Genomic DNA, 20,103 nt, shown 5'->3' on the forward strand with positions numbered 1-20,103 from the left:
TGGTTCATTTGAGGTCAGGAGTTCGAGACCAACCTGGCCAACATGGTGAAACCCTATCTCTACTAAAAATACAAAAAGTTAGCCAGGCTTGGTGGCAGGTGCCTATAATCCCAGCTACTCAGGAGGCTGAGGCAGGAGAACTGTTTGACCCAGGAAGCGGAGGTTCCAGTGAGCAGAAATCACACCACTGAACTCCAGCCTGGGCGACAGAGCAAGACTCCATCTCAAAAAAGAAAAAAAGAAAGAATTGTTGTTAGCTGATACAGGTAATATCTAAAAAGTAGCGCATAAGCAAGCACTATTTCATATTTTTCCTCTCCTATTCAGCCACAATAATGGAGGCCAACTCATGTCTAGATCCACTTTTTATCTCAACACTCAGCCCTTTAGATTAACACCTAAGTTTCTGTAGAGATACACAGTAAGCCTCCTCTCTTCTATCTAAACAAGAATGTTTTGATTGTTACTATTCTGATGCATCTGGCTATAGAAATATCCTGAGCAATATAATGCAGAGAAATTACATGTTAAAACACACAGGCACATCTCTGTCAATAAAATGGTCAGTGATACAGGGTATGGCGGCTCATACCTATAATCCTAGTACTTTGGGAGGCCAAAGCAGAAGGATTGCTTCAGTCTAGTTTAAGACCAGCCTGGGCAACATAGTAAGACTGTCTCTACAAAAATTTTTTAAAAATTAGCTAAGCATGGTGGCATGCACTCGTCTCACTCAGGAGACTGAGGCAGGAGGATTGCGTGAGCCTAGGAGGTCAAGGCCACAGTGAGCTATGATCACCCCATTGCACTCCAGCCTGGATGACAGAGTGAGACCTATCTCTAAAAATAAATAAATAAAGCTTCACCAGGTGCGGTGGCTCACGCCTGTAACCCAGCACTGTGGGAGGCCAAGGCGGGCAGATCACTTGAGGTCAGGAGCTTGAGTCCAGCCTGGCCAACATGGTGAAACTCCGTCTCTACTAAAAACATACAAATCAGCCATGCACGGTGGCATGTGCCAGTAATCTCTGCTACTCAGGAGGCTGAGGCAGGAGAATCACTTGAATCCGGGAGGCGGAGGTTGCAGTGAGCCGAGATCGCGCCACTGCAGTCCAGCCTGGGCAACAGAGTGAGACTCCATCTTAAAAAAATAAATTTAAAAAAAAATAAAGTTTTTAAAAAATCCCCAGTGACCCAATATTTTTAAGAACTTTACCTTTAGTGCCTCAAATGTAAGCAGGACATCATTAGTTTGCTTCAGGTCAATATAGAACATCATCAGCTCCCGTGATCCAAGTTGCATGAATATGGGAAGTAGCTGAAATGAAGACCAAATACAAGTCTTAAATTTTGGTTTTATTTTCATGTATTTCCTATTCCACTCTTTGAGGATAGAAGCCTAAAGAAATGACACACCTCTTCCTCCCTCCCTATGAAGATAAATGTATACACGCACTGTAATCAAACAGACCATATCAGGAACAACCTGCATAAGACTTGACCAGTTTCATGCAAAGTCTTGTTTGCGGCAGAGTTAGAATACATCTTTGTATAAAATGCTACCATAAAACACCAGAGAAATGAACACAATAATCCCTATGTGTGAACAGTACTCTTCCCAATAAGCTTACCTCCTGATACTCTCCTAGAGGGGTCAAATACTGGAGAATGAGTCGCTGCTCGATAGCAGGAGTCATAGGATAAAGGGTATAATTGGTGCCAATCACCCAGGGGGACATTTCTGACCAGCTGCTGTTAGACAGCTCAACAAACATGCGATCTGGATCAGAAGATGAGAAACCCAACTTTTGCTTGGCTTTCCTAAAGTTCTCTCTGTCACCCTGTTTTGCTGACTTGTTTTTCTTTAATCCTCCATCCTCAGGTTTGGTTGTTGAGTTCACTCTGCTACTGGTCTTGTGGCCTGAATCAAGATGAAAGGAGATCTCCATGTCTCCAGAAGCTTCCTCTTGGTCTCCATCCACTACATCTACAGCCATGTCACCATAGTCCATATCCACAGCCTCCTCATCCAGAGGCAAAAGGGGTTCAGAAGAGAGCTTCCGTGGACTGGGACGCTTGTTTTCCTGCCGCAAAGCCACTTCCTGTAGCTGTAGCTCCCTCAGTCTTCGAAGCACTATTGCCACCTATCAACAGATAATTGGAGAAAAATGGGGTGCCTCTTTATTAAGGATTAAGTAATCCTTAATAATTCTTATTTCCACATAACTGGAGACTCACACAGTGAGCCCAATACCTGGTAATAGCAACAATTTGATAAATATGTTGCTTTGATTCCTACAAATTGATAAAATAAGTAACAGCTAAGTATTATTCCTCATAAAATTTTCCAGAGAACCCAAACCAGAAGATTTGCACGTAAAATACATCATTGACAACCAATCTGTTTGGGTCAACTTGACCTGGACCATCACACCTGAAGAGGCAGAAATTAGACATATTCATGATTTTTCTAATGTGTCGTTGAAAACCAAACATGAAAGTTTCTCAAACTTTTATCTACTGCAGGTTGTATTCCATTAGATATTGCCATCTATATTATACATAACTACATTATCATTTTTCAAGTTCTTTTTTTTTTTTTTTTTTACTTCTTAAGTACTTACTTTTTGGGCCAACCCTATAAAGTGGTACTGTGTTTCATTTTAAAAAGAGAGGGATGGCCAGGCGCAGTGGCTCACACCTGTAATCCCAGTAATTTCGGAGGCCAAGATGGGTGGATCACCTGAGACCAGGAGTTGGACAGACCAGCCTGGCCAACATGGTGAAACCCCGTCTTTACCAAAAATACAAAAAATTTCCCCGGCATGGAGGCGCTCGCCTGTAATCCCAGCTACTGGGGAGGCTGAGGCAGGAGAATCGTTTGAAGCCGGGAGGCGGAGGTTGCAGTGATCCAGCTTGGGCAACAAGAGTGAAACTCCGTCTCAAAAAAAAAGAGAGGGATTATGTGTGCACTTTACTTTGAATTGCATTTTTTAAATTAGAATAGTGGATAGATAAAAGGAAGGGCACTTGGAAGCTGTTATCCTCACCAAACTAATACAGGAAAAGAAAACTAAACACTGCATGTTCTCACTTATAAGTGGGAAATGAACGCTGAGAACACAGGGACACATTGCGGGGAACACCACACACTGGGGCCTGTCGAAGGGGAGTGGGAAGAGAATCAGGAAGAAGAGCTAATGGATGCTGGGCCTATTACTTAGGTGATGGATTGATCTGTGCAGCAAATCACCATGACACGTTTACCTATGTAATAAATGTGCACATCCAGGAGAGGTACCCCAGAACTTAAAACAAAAGTTGATGGGGGGGAGGGGGAAAAAAAGGGCAGAGGGATGGATATTATAAGTGTTCACAATCAATTTAGGTGATGTATATATGTAGTTGTTCACTGTAAAATGCTTTCAATTTTACTACACATTTGAAAATTTTCATAACACAAATGGTAGAAAGGGAAACAGAGAATGTTACTATTCTTTATTGGCATACAACGTCATCATCCTTGACAAGATTAAAAGTAGCTATTTTGTGCCAAACACGGTGGCTCACGCTTGTAATCCCAGCACTTTGGGAGGCCTAGGTGGGTGGATCATGAGGTCAGGAGTTCGAGACCAGCCCGACCAACATGGTGAAACCCTGTCTCTACTAAAAATACAAAAAGTTAGCCAGGCATGGTAGCGGGCACCTGTAATCCCAGCTACTCAGGAGGCTGAGGCAGGAGAATTGTTTGAACCTGGGAGGCGGAGGTTGCAATGAGCCAAGATCGCATCACTGCACTCCAAACTGGGCAACAAAGCAAAACTCCGTCTCCAAAAAAATAAAAGGCAGCTATTTTCTATTTTTAAAAACTCTTATGGAAACTAATATTGAAATTATAGCCATGCTCCAGTACAAGGTAATCAATATGATCTACTTATTCAGATTCAGGTAACAAAGAATTTGTGAATACTCTCCCACCTTATACAAAAATTTATTCTAATACAGTCCTTACCAGCTGTGAATTTTCATCTCTATAGTTGGCAGCAATGTCTTGATTTTCCATAGCACCTCCTAACAGTCCAGTAGAGTATGTCCTCAATGGTTGATCAGCCTCTCGGGCCCATTTGAAAAGATTCTCGACAATGCCCTCCTACAGTAAAGGAAATTAAATAGTACATTTCGGAAAAAGTCCACGTTCATGATTAACAATATAAGCAAAGATTTCAGTGTCATGAAAAAAATTTTAATATTTCAATGTTCATAAGAGTAAAAAAAGCACTACTACACCATCTAATAGGTTCCTTAGTTATATAAAGTATCTGTGCAAAAGAAGCCTATTCAGCCAATAAAACACAATCTATCTCTCTTTTAGGTTTTTGCAGTCAGAAAAAAATAATTAAAAAATAAATAAAACTCAAGCTAAAAATTAACAATCTCCAGAATATAGTCCTAATCTAGATGTTAACTTCCGAAAGGCTCCATGATCAACTGGGGATCACTGAAAGTAACCCTCATAGAAACTCACAATAATATATTAACGTTCTGAGAAGTACTCCATCAAAGTAGTGTTTAATTTAGGCCCCACATACCAGAACTTTCTTTTTTTTTTTTTTTTTTAAGACAAAGTCTCACTCTGTTGCCCACGCTGGAGTGCAATGGTGTAATCTTGGCTCACTGCGACCTCTGTCTCCCAGGTTCAAGCGATTCTCCTGCCTCAGCCTCCTGAGTACCTTGGCCTATAGGCATGTGCCACCACAGCCGGCTAATTTTTTTATTTTTTAGTAGAGACGGGGTTTCACTATTGGCCGTGCTGGTCTCGAACTCCTGACTTCAAGTGATCCACCCACCTCAGCCTCCCAAAGTGCTGGGATTATAGCGTGAGCGACCATGCCTGGCCTCCCAAACTTATTTCTAATTACCTTTTATTATGAAATATAATACATATAAACATGCATGGTCCAAAGAACTTGAAAATCACCTATGTCCTACTGCCCAGCTTAAGAAATAGAAACTTTCTGTAGGCCAAGATTGATAAAAACATAAAATAAAAATAAGTAATACATTAAAATTCTTTTACCTTTTCCAGATCACAAATTTAAAAATAAAAAAATTTTTAAAGAAATAGAAACCTCCAATGTACCCCTCCTTATGCCACCTCCTGCAAGGACGTTTAAACACTCCTAAATTTTAAGAATTTTCTTGTTAAACTTTGTTAACTGCTATATGCCTTTGAACTACATAAATTGTGATAGTGTATATATTCTGCTGCAACTTATTTTTTACTCAGCATATGTTTTTTAGATTCATCTATATTGCTGCATGTAGCACACTTAAATAGCACTCAAGACAGGCTACAAATATTAATTTATCTCATACTCATATCAAGCCTATAGGATTGGGCAGGTACTATATTTACAGATGAGGAAAATGAATCACAATGAGGCTAATGAACCAAAAGTTACAAAACTAGTTAGTGGCAGAGCTAGGATGTGAACCTAGACAGTGTACCCCTACAGATGCTCTTCACTGCCATACTCTGCTATTTTATTGGCTTGACCAATAATGATGATATAAACTATGTTTGTGCTAGCCAAGTATCTAACATACAAACCTAGGAACAGAACTGCTAGGTCACAGGGTACGTGCATGCTCAACTTTACTAAATGAGGCCAAACTTTTCCAAAGTGATTGCAACAATTCACAGTTCCACCAATAGTGAATAAAATTTCTCTTCCTTTTTCCACATCTTTGCCAACACTACCACTATCAGACTGATGGGTGTAAAAATAGCATTTCATGGCCGGGCGCGGTGGCTCAAGCCTGTAATCCCAGCACTTTGGGAGGCCGAGACGGGTGGATCACGAGGTCAGGAGATCGAGACCATCCTGGCTAACACAGTGAAACCCCGTCTCTACTAAAAAATACAAAAAACTAGCCGGGCGAGGTGGCGGCGCCTGTAGTCCCAGCTACTCGGGAGGCTGAGGCAGGAGAATGGCGGGAACCCGGGAGGCGGAGCTTGCAGTGAGCTGAGATCCGGCCACTGCACTCCAGTCTGGGTACAGAGCGAGACTCCGTCTCAAAAAATAAATAAATAAATAAATAAAAAATAAAAATAGCATTTCATTTAATTTGAATTTCCTTGGTTATTAAATAAGTTCTGCATTTTGTCATTTATGTGTTGACCATTCAGGTTTTTGCTTCTGTGAAGTACTCTTGCTTTTGCCAGTGTCTTTTGCTAAACAAAAGTTCTTTTTTTTTGAGACACAGTCTTGCTCTGTCACCCAGGCTGGAGTGCAGTGGCGCAATCTCGACTCACTGCAACCTCTGCCTCTCAGGTTCAAGCGTTTCTCCTGCCTTGGCCTCCCGAGTAGCTGGGATTACAGGTGCACACCACCACGCCCGGCTGATTTTTGTATTTTTAGTAGAGATGGCGTTTCACCATGTTGGCCAGGTTGGTCTCGAACTCCTGACCTCAGGGGATCCACCCGCCTCCCACTCAGCTCCCAAAGAGCTGGGATTATAGGTGTGAGCCACCGCACCCGGCCAAGTTCTTAATTTTCTTATAAGCGTACTTAAGGCTGGGAGCAGTGGCTCGTGCCTGTAATCCTAACACTTTGGGAGACCAATGCAGGAGGATCACTTGAAGTCAGGTGTTTGAAGTCAGGTGTTTGAAGTCAGGAGTTTGAAACCAGCCTAGGCAACATAGCAAGACCCCATCTCCACACAAAAAAAAAATTTAAAAATTAGCTGGGCATTGTGGTGGACACCTGTAGTCGAAGCTACTTGGGAGGCTGAGGCAGGAAGATCACTTGAGCCCAGGAGTTCAAGGCTGCAGTGAGTTAGGACTGCACTCCAGCCTGGGTGACAAAGCAAGACCCCATTCCTAAAAAGAATAAAAATAAAAATAAATTTAAAAATAAAAAAAATACTGGCTGGGCATGGTGGCTCACACCTGTAATCCCAGCACTCTGGGAGGCCAAGGAGGGTGGATCACCTGAGGTCAGGACTTTGAGACCAGCCTGGTCAACATGGTGAAACTCCGTTTCTAATAAAAATGCAAAAATTAGCCAGCATGGTGGCGGGTGCCTGTAATCTCAGCGACTCAGGAGGCTGAGGCAGGAGAATCGGAGGCCGGAAGGCGGAGGTTGCACTGAGCCGAGATTGTGCCACTGTGCTCCAGCCTGGACAACAAGAACAAAACTTTGTCTCAAAAATAATAATAATAATAATTTTTAAATTTTTCAAAAACTTAATATTTTCTTTTTCTTAAATTCTTCAAAAGAGTCATCAGCTCATTCTCCTATATATTACCAAAAGTTTTTACCATTTTTTAAAAATTCCTACTATGGGTTAGGCATGGTGGCTCATGCCTGTAACCCTAGCGCTTTGGGAGGCCAAGGCAGGTGAATCACTTGAGGTCAGGAGCTCAAGACCAGCCTCCTGGCCAACATGGTGAAACCTCGTCTCTACTAAAATTACAAAAATTGGCTGAGTACAGAAGCGCGTGCTTGTAGTTCCAACTATTCGGGAGGCTGAGGCATGAGAATCGCTTGAACCTAGGAGGCGGAGGTTGCAGTGAGCTGAGATTGTGCCACTGCACTCCAACCTAGGTGACAGAGCAAGACTGTCTCTCAAAAAAAAAAAAAAAAAAGAAAAATTCTACTCTGAAGAACACATTTTTGGAAATTCTGTTGTAAAATTTCTACTGATACAGAATATATTTACCATGTATTTTCAGCGTATCTCTTTGTGCCCTTTTTCCAAACAGTGTAAAAAACTTAAAATATTAATTCTATCTATTATCTTCCACTGACATGTTATGAAGAATTCTGTTCCACCTTTTGTCCTCCTAAACTGTTTCTTTTGATTAACAGTTCTAGGTTTACAGGCCAGGCATGGTGGCTCATGCCTGTAATCCCAGCACTTTGGGAGGCGGAGGCGGGCGGATTACATGAGATCAGGAGTTTGAGACCAGCCTGGTCAACATGGCGAAACCACATCTCTACTAAAAATACAAAAATTATCTGGGTGTGGTGGCACATGCCTATAATCCCAGCTGCTCAGGAGGCTGGGGCAGGAGAATCACTTGAACCCGGGAGGCAGAGTTGCAGTGAGCTGACATCAGACCACTGCATTCCAACCTGGGTGACAGAGCAAAACTCTGACTCATTTAAAAAATGTTTACAAACAGACACTGAGGATATTTTCTACTATCTTCTGACCTCTACTGCCACTGTGGCAAAGTTTGCTCTGTTTGATTATTTGCAGGAATTTTTTTTACTCTAGTTGCTTTTAAGATCTCCTCTTTGGTAATCTTCACTGTACTTCCTGAATCTGAATGGTGATGTCTTTCATTAATTTTTAAAATTCTACTGTCATCTCTCTGAATGCTGCCATCTCTCTGAATATGCCTTTGTCCTTTCTCATCTCTCTACTCCTTCTACCTGAAACTCCCTTTAGATATTCTGAACTTTCTAATTCTAGTCCATGTTTCAACTTCTTTTATACTTTTCATTTCTTATTTCTAGGAGCTTCATTATTAGTTATCCTGTCAGATCTTCCAGTCCATTAATTGTATCTTCGGCTCTGTCTAAACTTCACTCTAACTCAGAGAGACAGGTGTCTCACTTTGTTGCCCAGGCTGATCTTGAATTCCTGGCCTCAAGGGATCCTCCTGCCTCAGCCTCCTGAGCAACTGAGACTATAAGCATGCATCCCTATACCCAGCTCATTTACTAAGTTTTTAAATTCCGTAACTATAATTTTTTTTTTCATAGAATCTTGAACTTTTCTTAGAGTTCGGATTCCTTATTTTACATCCAATAGTTTAACCATTTTTAAGAGTATAATTCAGTAGGACTAAGTACATTCACAATGTTAAATAACTATTACTGGTATAGTATCTATTTTCAGAACTTCTTCACTATGCAAACAAAAACTCTATAGCCCTCACTTTCAATTACGATTAAGACAACCAGACAGAAGATCAATAAGGAAATAGAGAACATGGCCGGGCGCGGTGGCTCAAGCCTGTAATCCCAGCACTTTGGGAGGCCGAGACGGGTGGATCACGAGGTCAGGAGATCGAGACCATCCTGGCTAACACAGTGAAACCCCGTCTCTACTAAAAAATACAAAAAAAAAATAGCCGGGCGAGGTGGCGGGCGCCTGTAGTCCCAGCTACTCGGGAGGCTGAGGCAGGAGAATGGCACAAACCCGGGAGGCGGAGCTTGCAGTGAGCTGAGATCCAGCCACTGCACTCCAGCCTGGGCGACAGCACGAGACTCCGTCTCAAAAAAAAAAAAGGAAATAGAGAACGTGAACAACACTATAAGACATTGAACCTAAAAGATGTACACAGAAAACTCCACCCAACAACAGCAGATTACACAATCTTCTCGAGTACACATAGAACTTTTTCCATGTTCTTTTACGTTTTTTTTTTTTCCAGAGTAAACCATATGTTAGGCCACAAGTCTTAATAAATTTTTTAAAATGATTGAAATCTCATAATCTTTTCTAGTCACAACACAATGAAACTAGAAATCAACAATAGAAAACTATAATATTCACAAATACATGGAAATTAAACATCACTCTTGACTAACTAATGAGTCAAAGAAATCACAAGGGAAATTAGAAAGTCACTTTGGACAAATGAAAACACAACCATACCAAAACCTATGGAATGCAGCAAAGGCGGTGGTTAAAATGAAATTTATTTATTTATTTCTCTTTTTTTTTGAGATGCAGCTTTGGTCTTGTTGCCCAGGCTGGAGTGCAATGGCACAATCTCGGCTCACTGCAAGCTCTGCCTCCTGAGTTTGAGTGATTCTCCTGCCTCAGCCTCCCAAATAGCTGGGACTACAGGCACATGCCAGCATGCCTGGCTAATTTTGTATTTTTAGTAGAGATGGGGTTTCACCATGTTGCCCAGGCTGCTCTCGAACTCCTGAACTCAGGTGATCCATTCACCTCAGCCTCCCAAAGCACTGGGATTACAGGCGTGAGGCACTGCACCCAGCCAGAATGAAATTTATAGCTGCAAACACATACAATTAAAAAAGAAGAAAGATCTCAAATCAAATTCGGAACTAGGCCTAACTATGCCTTATTCTATATGACACTAGAAAAAAACAATACTCAAAGCTAGCAAAAGAAATAATAAAGATTATAGTGGAGAAAAATGAAATAGAGAACAGAAAAATACAGAAAGTCAATGAAACTACAAGTTCTTTACCAAGATCAACAAAATTGACAAAGTTTTGGCAAGACAGGTCAAGAATAAAAGAGAGGACTCAAATTACTAGGATCAGAAATGAAACAGGCCTCATTATTATCAACTTTATAGAAATAAAAAGATTTATAAGAGAATACCATATACAATTGTACAACAACAAATTGGATAACCAAGATAAAATTGACAAATCTACCAAAACTGACTCATAAACAGAAAAACTAAACAGACCTATAAGTAGCAAGGAAATTGAATCAATAATCAAAAACTTCTCAAAACAGAAAAACCCAGGACATGATGACTTCACTAGTAAATTCTACAAAACATCTAAAGAAGAATTAAAGCCAGGTACAGTGGCTTACATCTGTAATCCCAACAATTTGAGAGGCTGAGGCAGGAGGATCACTTGAGGCTAGGAGTTTGAGACAACTTAAGCAACAAAACCAGACCCATCTCTTTAAATAATTAAATAAAATAAAGAAGAATTAACACCAATCCTTCTCAAAACTCCTCCCAAAAACTGACTAGGAAGTAACACTTCCTAACTCATTTTATGATGCCAGCATTACCAAAGCTAAAGACACTATGAGAAAAGAAAACTATAGACCAACATATCACTAATGACTATAGTTATAAAAATCCTCAGCAAAATACTAGGAAAATGAATTCAGCAGCATAAGAGGATTATACATCATGAGTAAATAAACTGTATTTCAGGAATTCAAAGATAGTTCAACATGCCACATGACCACTACAACTGATACCAAAAAAATGTTGACAAGTCAATACCTTATAATGAAAAAACTATAAACTAGAAATAGAAGGAAACATCAGCATAATAAAGGCCATTTATGAAAACTCACAGCTAATATCATACTCAACAGTGAAAGACTCAAAGGCTTTCCCTTAAGATCAAGAAAAAGATGTCCACTTTTTTTTTAAAAGACAAGGTCTCCCTGTGTTTCCCAGGATGGTCTTGAACTCCTGAGCACAAGCTATCTTCCCACCTCGGCCTCCCAAAGTACTGAGGTTACAGGCATCAGCTACCATGCCTGGTCAAGGTGTCCACTTTTGCCACTTCTATTAAACATAGTACTGGAAGTTCTAGTGAAAGTAATTAGACATAAAAAAGGAAATTAAAGGAATCCAGATTAGAGAGGAAGAAGATTACATCTGTTGGCAAATGACATGAACTTATATGTATAAAACCCTAAAGACTCCATACACAAAAAAACCTGTCAGTTAAGAAACACATTCGGCAAAGTTATAGGACACAAAATCAACATACAAAAATCAGTTGCATTTCTACACACTAGCAATGAAAAATTTAAAAAGGAAATTATTTTTCTTTTTTTTTTTTAAGTGACAAGGTCTCATTCTGTCACCCAGGCCGGAATGCAGTGACATAATCATAACTCACGGCAACCTCGAACTCCTGCGCTGAAGCAATCCTCCTGCCTCAAACTCCCGACCAGCCAGGACTACAGCCATGTGCCACCACACTCAACATATATATACACACACATATATATATGCACACACATATTTTTACAGAAGGGGTCTCACTATGTTGCCCAGCCTGCAGTCAAATACTTTTAAATAAAAATAAATTTTAGCCCAGACAGAGTGGCTCATGCCTGTAATGCCAGCACCTTGGGAAACCAAGTCAGGGAGGATCATTTGAGCTCAGGAGTTCGAGACCGGCCGGGGCAACATAATGAGACTCTGTCTCTATTTTTTCATATATATTTTTAAAATAAATAGATTTTGGGTCAGGTGCAGTGGCTCATACCTGTAATCCCAGCACTATGGGAGGCCGAGACGGGTGGATCACCTGAGGTCAAGAGTTTGAGACCAGCCTGGCTAACATGGCGAAACCCCATCTCTACCAAAAATACAAAAAATTAGCTGGGCATGGTGGCAGGTCCATGTAATCCCAGCTACTCGGGAGGCTGAGGCAGGAGAATCTCTCGAACCTAGGAGGCAGAGGTTGCAGTGAGCTGAGATCGCGTCACTGCACTCTAGCCTGGGCAACAGGCAAAACTCAGTCTCAAAAAAAAAAATTGTAAAGCTTTTTTTTCAGTATCTCTGAAAGTAAAAGTCAACAACTTTTTAAAAACAGTGGCTGAATAAAATCAACTTAGTACACTGAACCAGCATTTTAAAAAAGAAACAAAGTAAAAAGTATCAGAATGAATTGCACTAAGAGTAAACAGTGTTTTTAAAACTTCTTTTTCATACATATAATGTATGGACTGGGTTTCAAGGTTTTAAAAAAAAGTACATCACTATGTTTCACAAAATTTGAAAAACATTGTCCTAGAGCAGTAAGTCTTTTTCTTTTCTGTTTTGAGACAGGGTTTCATTCAGTCTCCCAGGCTGGAAAGCAGGGGCACAATCACAGCTCACTGCAGCCTCCACCTCCTGGGCCCAAGCAACCCTCCCACCTCAGCCTCCCAAGCAACTGAGACTACAGTGTGCACCACTACACCCACAAAGAGACTCCATCTCTTTGTAGATGAGGTCTCCTTAGGTCATCCAGGCTGAATAACTCTTAATTATAACTTTGAGGAACACCAATAGTCAATTTGTTGAGAAATAATTATTTCTGACTCATTAATTGCTATAATTAAAGTATTTTAAGAAACATTGATTCATTTAAAAAAGCTGCATAGGATACTTCTGAAGAGTACAGATCATCATGTAATCAAGTAACACAATATGAAAGAGGCTTGCAATCTGTTCTCTAAACACTGGATTCAAGACAATTTCCAATCTAATGCACAATAGAGTAAGTCACTTCTCCCAATAAACCAATAATTAAGAAACAATAAAACTGTTCTTGCAGAAAGCTTTATTATTCATAATTTCCCTTAAATAGTGTTTCTAACCTCCAAAAGGCATTCATTTCTTTTTAGATCTACAATGATGAAACTATAAAGAACCAGAGATGATTTTTCTACAAAGACAACATGGAAATTTTCAAAAAGCCCAGTTAAATCATCTATCATTGGCTGGATGCGGTGGCTCACACCTGTAATCCCAGCACTTTGGGAGGCTGAGGCAGGTGAATCACCTGAGGTAAGGAGTTCGAGACCAGCCGGGCCAATGTGGTGAAACCCCATCTCTACTAAAAATACAAAAAAAATTAGCCAGGCATGGTGGCAGGCGCCTGTAATCCCAGCTACTCAGGAGGTTGAGGCATGAGAATCGCTTGAAGCCAAGAGGCGGAAGTTGCAGTGAGCCGAGATCACACCATTGCACTCCAATCTGGGCAACAGAGTGAGGCTCTGTCTCAAAAAAAAAAAAATCTGTAATCTTAGCTAAACCTTGTGTATACAAATATATTGCCATAAATGCTTTTACTATCCTGATTTTCAGAAGAATCCATATCAAAATTTTTTTACAAAGATATAGATTCTTCTAGTCTCACATAGGGGTTGCTAACTGGAGATATTAGTCTATAAGAAATACTGCAAATTATAACGTTAATCACAATGTTATTCTTTAAAATACTTTATGTGGCACAATTATTCTGCAATAAAAGTTAATACGAATTTTCTTAAAAGCTAAATAAGAATCCAGATCTTTAATTTGGGTCATACACTTAACTATGATAAGACTTCCAGGCTGGGTGCAGTGACTCATTCCTATAATCCCAGCACTTTGGGAGGTTGAGGCAGTAGGACTGCTTGAGCCCAAGAATGTGAGACCAGCCTGGGCAACATAGGGAGACCTCATCTCTACAAAAATTTTTTTTAAAAATTAGCCAGGCATGGTGGCATTTGCCTATGGTCCTAGCTACTTGGGAGGCTGAGGCAGGAGAATGGTTTGAGACAAGGAGGTCAAGGCTGCAGTGAGCTGTGATCACACCACTGCACTCCAGCCTGGGCAACAGAATGAGATCTGTCTCAAAAGAAAAGAAAACAAAATAGGATTTCCAGAGTGCTTAAGAAGATTAAAATTTTAATAGCTTTAAAAATAAAGCAAGTGGCCAGGCGCAGTGGCTCACACCTGTAATCCCAGCACTCTGGAGGCTGAGGCAGGTGGATCACCTGAGGTAGGGAGTTTTAGACCAGCCTGACCAACATGGAGAAACCCCATCTCTACTAAAAATACAAAAATTAGCCAGGCGTGGTGGTGCGCACCTGTAATCCCAGCTACTCAGGAGGCTGAGGCAGGAGAACTGCTTGAACCCGCGAGGGAGAGGTTGCAGTGAGCTGAGACTGCGCCACTGCACTCCAGCCTGCACGACAGAGCGAGACTCCATCTCAAAAAAAAAAAAAAAACAAGCCATGGGGCATATCCAATTCACATAGCAAATTCTTAAAGCTAAGATACAAAATATTTACATTACTTCTAAAACTTGAGTAACTAATTTTTTTTTCTGTCTCACTCTCTTGTCAGGGCTGGAGTGCAGTAGCATGAATAGGGGTCACCACAGCCTCTACTTCCTGAGTTGAAGCGATCCTCCCGCCTCAGCATTCCAAATATCTGGGACTACAGGCATGACCTACCGTGCCCAGCTAATGATTTATTTTTGTAGAGACAGGGTCTTGCTGTATTGCCAAGGCATATGGCCGGTCTTAAACTACTGGGCTCAAGCAATCCTCCTGCCCTAGCCTCACAAAGTCCTAGGATTACAGATATGAGCCACCTCACCTGGCCCTAATTTTTCTCTTTATTTTATTTTATTTTATTTTATTTTATTTTATTTGAGATGGAGTCTCGCTCTGTTGCCCAGGGTGTGTGTAGTGGCATGATCTTATCTCACTGCAACTTCCACCTCCTGGGTTCAAGCGATTCTCATGCCTCAGCCTCCCAAGGAGCTGGGACTACAGGCGCACCTCACCACACCCAACTAATTTTTGTATTTTTTTGTACAGACAGGGTTTTGCCATGTTGGCCAGACTGGTCTCAAACTCCTAGCCTCAAGTGATCTACCCGCCTTGGCCTCCGAAAATGCTGGGATTACAGGCGTGAGCCACTATGCCCAGCCCCTATTTTTTTTTTTGCGGGGGGACGGAATATCACTCTGTCGCCCAGGATGGAGTGCAGTGGCACAATCACAGCTCACTGCAAGCTCCACCTCCCAGGTTCACACCATTCTCCTGCCTCAGGCTCCCAAGTAGCTAGGACTACAGGAGCCCACCACCACGCCTGGCTAATTTTTTGCATTTTTAGTAGAGATGGGGTTTCACCATGTTAGCCAGGATGGTCTCAATCTCCTGACCTCGTGATCCACCCACCTTGGCCTCCCATATTGCTGGGATTACAGGCGTGAGCCACCATGCCCGGCCAACCCAGTCCCTAATTTTTGATAGTCGAAGTATATGTGCATAGTCACTATCAATTTAACATTTGCTTGTCTTCCTAACACTTACTCTTATTTCAAATTATCAGTTTACTTTTGTTTGCCCACCCCCAAACACCTACATGAATGTAAAGCTCTCATGTTGCTAACAAAATATTCCAAGCCCCTACAACAAACACAGCACAAAAGAGATCTTCTAATATTAGCTACACGAATACTAAATACCACGTAGAAAAGGCTTCCTCAAATACAAAGCTCTTCATCACTGGGAAGGTCGTTCATCAAGAGTAAGAGTTTGAGATCATAAATCCATTCCAGAAACACATGAGCCAGGCATGGCGTCCCACATCTATAATCCCAGCACTTTGGGAGGCCAAGGCAGGAAGATGATTTTAGCCCAGAAGTTCAAGACTAGCCTGGCAACATAGTGAGACCTTGTCTCTACAAAAAATTTTAAAAATTAGCCGGGCATGGTGGCACATGCCTGTACTCCCAGCTACTCAGGAGGCTGAGGTGGGAGAACAGCTTCAGCCCAAGAGGTCAAGGCTGCAGTGAGCCATGGTGATCTCACCACTTTACTCCAACCTGGGCAACAGAGACCCCATCTCAAAAAAAACGCTGGGTGCGGTGGCTCACACCTGTAATCCCAGCACTTTGGGACACTGAGGTGGGCGGATCATGAGGTCAGGAGTTCAAGACCAGCCTGACCAATATGGTGAAACTCCGTCTCTACTAAAAATACAAAAATTTGCCAGGCATGGTGGCACAAGCTTGTAGTCTCAGCTACTCGGTAGGCTGAGGCAAAAGAATCATCTGAACCTGGGAGGCGGAAGTCACAGTGCGCCAAGATCACACCACTGCACTCGAGCCTGGGCGACAAGAGCAAGACTCTGTCTCAAAAAAAGAAAAAAAAAAAAACAAAAACCCACACAACATATAATCGCAAGATTTAAAAAAATACTATAACGGCCAGGTGCGGCAGCTCATGCCTGTAATCCCAGCACTCTGGGACGCCAAGGAGGATGACCAGATCACTTGAGTCAGGAGTTTGAGACCAGCCTAGCCAACACGGTGAAACGCTGTCTCTACCAAAAATACAAACATTAGCCAGGCATGGTGGCAAACACTTGTAATCCCAGGTACCCAGGAGGCTGAGGCACAAGAATTGCTTGAACCCAGAAGGAAGTTGCAGTGAGCTGAGACTGCACCACTGCATTCCAGCCTGGGCGGCAGAGCGAGACTCAGTCTCAAAAAAAGAAAAAAAAAGTAAATAAAATAAAATTTAAAACACTGCCTGGGCGCGATGGCTCACGTCTGTAATCCCAGAACTTTGGGAGGCCAAGGCAGTGGATCACCTGAGGTCAGGAGTTCGAAGCCAGCCTGACCAACATTGTGAAATTTCATCTGTACTAAAATTACAAAAATTAACTGGTCATGGTGGTGGGCGCCTGTAATCCCAGCTACTTGGCAGGCTGAGGCAGGAGAATCGCTTGAGCCCAGGAGGCAGAGGTTGTAGTGAGCCGAAATTGCACCATAGAACTCCAGCATGGGTGACAAAGCAAGACACCATCTCAAAAAAAAAAAAAAAAAAACTATAGCACCCAAGCAACAAGTATTCATCAAAATAACTATTTTTAAATTTCTGGCTGGGCGCAGAGGCTCACGACTATAATCCCAGCAATCTGAAATGCTAAAGTAGGAGGATCACTTGAGCCCAGCTGTTCACTGGGCAATACAGCAAGACCCCATCTCAATTTTAAAAATGATAATAAAAAATAAATAATTTTATTATTGCCTATCAGGATCTCTTAGATTTTTATAACATGTATTACTATATGAATAACAAAAACTGTAACAATGATTTTAACCACAAAGACAAATCAAATAGAACATAATTCAATTACAAAATAACATTATGACTTTACTTTTCGCTAACTACCTTTTCTTGAAAGACAACAGCAGTTTCCAGCCCTGGCATGATGTCTAGTAGGAGTCTGCAAGCTGCAGTGTTTAAAGGGGGCTCTCGGCTTGTCATCACGTATGCATTCACCAGCTATAAAGAAAAAAAGAAATAGTGTTCATCTAAAATTCAACCCAGTCAAACTAAGGACGTCTAATAAAACCTCAACATATTCCCATTACTTTCTTAACAGGTATGAAAGAAGACTGTATGTAACTAATTAAAGTTTTACTAATAAAACCTTTAATTATTATAAACACTTATGATCCTGCTGAGCCATGATGATATCACACATAATTTCTTCTGCAGCTTTAAAGCCAAATCCCCCCAAAACAACTCAGCAATCATAGAAATTAAAGCTCGAATGCTGACGCCAGTGATGCACACTTGTAATCCCAGCACTTTGGGAAGCCAAGGCAGGAGGATCACTTAAGCTCAAGAGTTTGAAACCAGCCTAGACAACATGGCAAAACCCCATCTCTACCAAAAATACATAAATCAGTCAAGGGTGGTGGCCCATGCCTGTAGTCCCAGCTAAACAGGAGGCTGAGGTGAGAGGATGCCCAGAGCCAAGGAAGTTAAGGCTGCAGTGAGCCCTAATCACCACTGCACTCCAGCCTGGGCAACAGTGATACCCTGTCTCAAAAAAAAAAAAAAGAATGCCACAAAGAAACCTAACCCCTTCCATATACACTTTATTTTTTTTTTTTTATGGACAGGGTCTCATTCTGTCACTTAGGCTGGAGTGCAGTGGCACAAGCACGGCTCACTGCAGTCTCAACTTCCCAGTCTCAAGTGATCCCCAGCTTCAGCCTCCCAAGCAGCTGGGACCACAGGTGCACACCACCATGTCCAGCTAATTTTTAAATTTTTAGTAGAGACGGGGCCTCATTACGTTGCCCGAGCTAGCCTGTAACTCTTGGCTTCAAGTGATCCTCCCACCTCAGCCTCCCAAAGTGCTGGGATTACAGGCATGAGCCATCACATCTGGCCCCTACACCACTGCATATACACTTTTTTAAAAGCATAAGCAGGGCAATATGAGCCCCATATTCTTGACAATGGTTAATGAAAAACTCAGATTTTATAATAAATTATATATATAATTAATACATATAATATATATTAATAAAATCTCCATTTGGCACTTATTTACTGAATCTCTAACATTAAGTGGAACTATGTTCTGTGCTGGGCCTATAACAGTAAATAACTGACACAGTCCCACCAACCCAAGATTATCCAGGCTGGGTGTGGTGGCTCATCCCTGTAATCTCAGCACACTGGGTGGCCAAAATCTGAGGATCGCTTGAGCCCAGAATTCAAGACCAGCCTGGGCAACTCAGTGAAATCTTGTCTCTACAAAAAAATTTAAAACTTAGCCAAGCATGGTGGCACATGCCTGTGGTCTCAGCTACTCAGGAGGCTGAGGCAGGAGAATCCTTGAGCATGGTAGGTCAAGGCTGCAGTGAGTGATCATACCAATGCACTCAGAGTGAGATCCTGTCCCAAAAAAAAAAAAAAAAAAAAAAGATGTGTGATTCAATAGAGGTGACATTTGGGAAAACAGGTAATACCATGAGTAAAGGATGCTACAGAAGCCCCTAGGAGGGCACAAACCCTTGCAGAGGAATCAGAGAAGACTTAAGAGAAGAAGGGATTCCAAGCCAGGATGTAAAAGATGAGAAGAAGTATCTAAGGAAACACTGGAGGGGAGGAGGGCCAGAAGGCAAGAACTGAAACTGCAGAGAACAAAGTTCAGAGACAGATTTGCTTTTTATACCAAACTAAGAAACTTAAAATTTATCCTGAAGGTAACAGAAAGCCATTAATGGATTTTAAGCAAGAGGGCACCACAATTTCTGGGCTATAAAGTGAAGAATGAATTAGAGGAGGACAAGACAAGAAACCAGTAAAGACGTTATTTCAGTAACCAAGTGAGAAATGATTGGCTCAACTGTGGTCTAGCTAAAATGGGGTCTGGTGACAAGAACAGAACTAGAGAGATTTGTGAAGTTTAAGGTGAAGGGAATAATGACATCTGTAAATCCACTGTATAAGAGAGTTTGGAGGCGTAAAGGATGCTTTCTAGCTGACTAGACAAGGACATCATTACTGAGCTAGAGAACAAGAGAAATAAATTATGGAGCAAACGGGGTTAGATACATAAAATTCAAGGTGTATATGGGAGATACCCAGAAGGAAATGTCTAGAAGGCAGTTGGAAGTGATCTGAAACTAAGAAAGACACATTGGTGATACAGAAATAAATCTAGGAGTCAACATAATACAGATAATAATAGCTAACACTGGCTGGGTACAGTGGCTCATGCCTGTAATCCCAGCACTTTGGCAGACTAAGGCAGGTGGATCACCCAAGGTCAGGAGTTTGAGAACAGCCTGACCAACATGGAGAAACCCCGTCTCTACCAAAAATACAAAAATTAGCCGGGTGTGCTGGCGCATGCCTGTAGTCCCAGCTACTCAGGAGGCTGAGTCAGAAGAATTACTTGAAACCCGGGAGGCAGAGGTTGCAGTGAGCCAAGATCATGCCACTGTACTCCAGCCTGGGTAACAAAAGTGAAACTCTGTC

The 20,103-nt window shown here is 41.6% G+C and overlaps 1 protein-coding gene across 3 annotated transcripts in view; it reads right to left on the reverse strand.

Moving 5' to 3' along the window:
- VPRBP (Vpr (HIV-1) binding protein) overlaps positions 1–20,103 on the reverse strand; it is a 119,123-nt gene that overhangs the window by 53,747 nt on the left and 45,273 nt on the right. For all 3 annotated transcript variants that reach the window (XM_011992494.1, XM_011992492.1, XM_011992493.1), the window contains 4 exons: positions 17,491–17,604; positions 4,013–4,150; positions 1,632–2,144; positions 1,217–1,318 (listed from right to left, as the gene is read on the reverse strand). In XM_011992494.1, coding sequence (XP_011847884.1) covers positions 1,217–1,318; positions 1,632–2,144; positions 4,013–4,150; positions 17,491–17,604 — 867 coding nt within the window. The remainder of the gene's footprint in view (positions 1–1,216; positions 1,319–1,631; positions 2,145–4,012; positions 4,151–17,490; positions 17,605–20,103) is intronic.

This window comes from Mandrillus leucophaeus, unplaced genomic scaffold, assembly GCF_000951045.1.
Source record: "Mandrillus leucophaeus isolate KB7577 unplaced genomic scaffold, Mleu.le_1.0 Scaffold412, whole genome shotgun sequence".
Classification (NCBI taxonomy): domain Eukaryota; kingdom Metazoa; phylum Chordata; class Mammalia; order Primates; family Cercopithecidae; genus Mandrillus; species Mandrillus leucophaeus.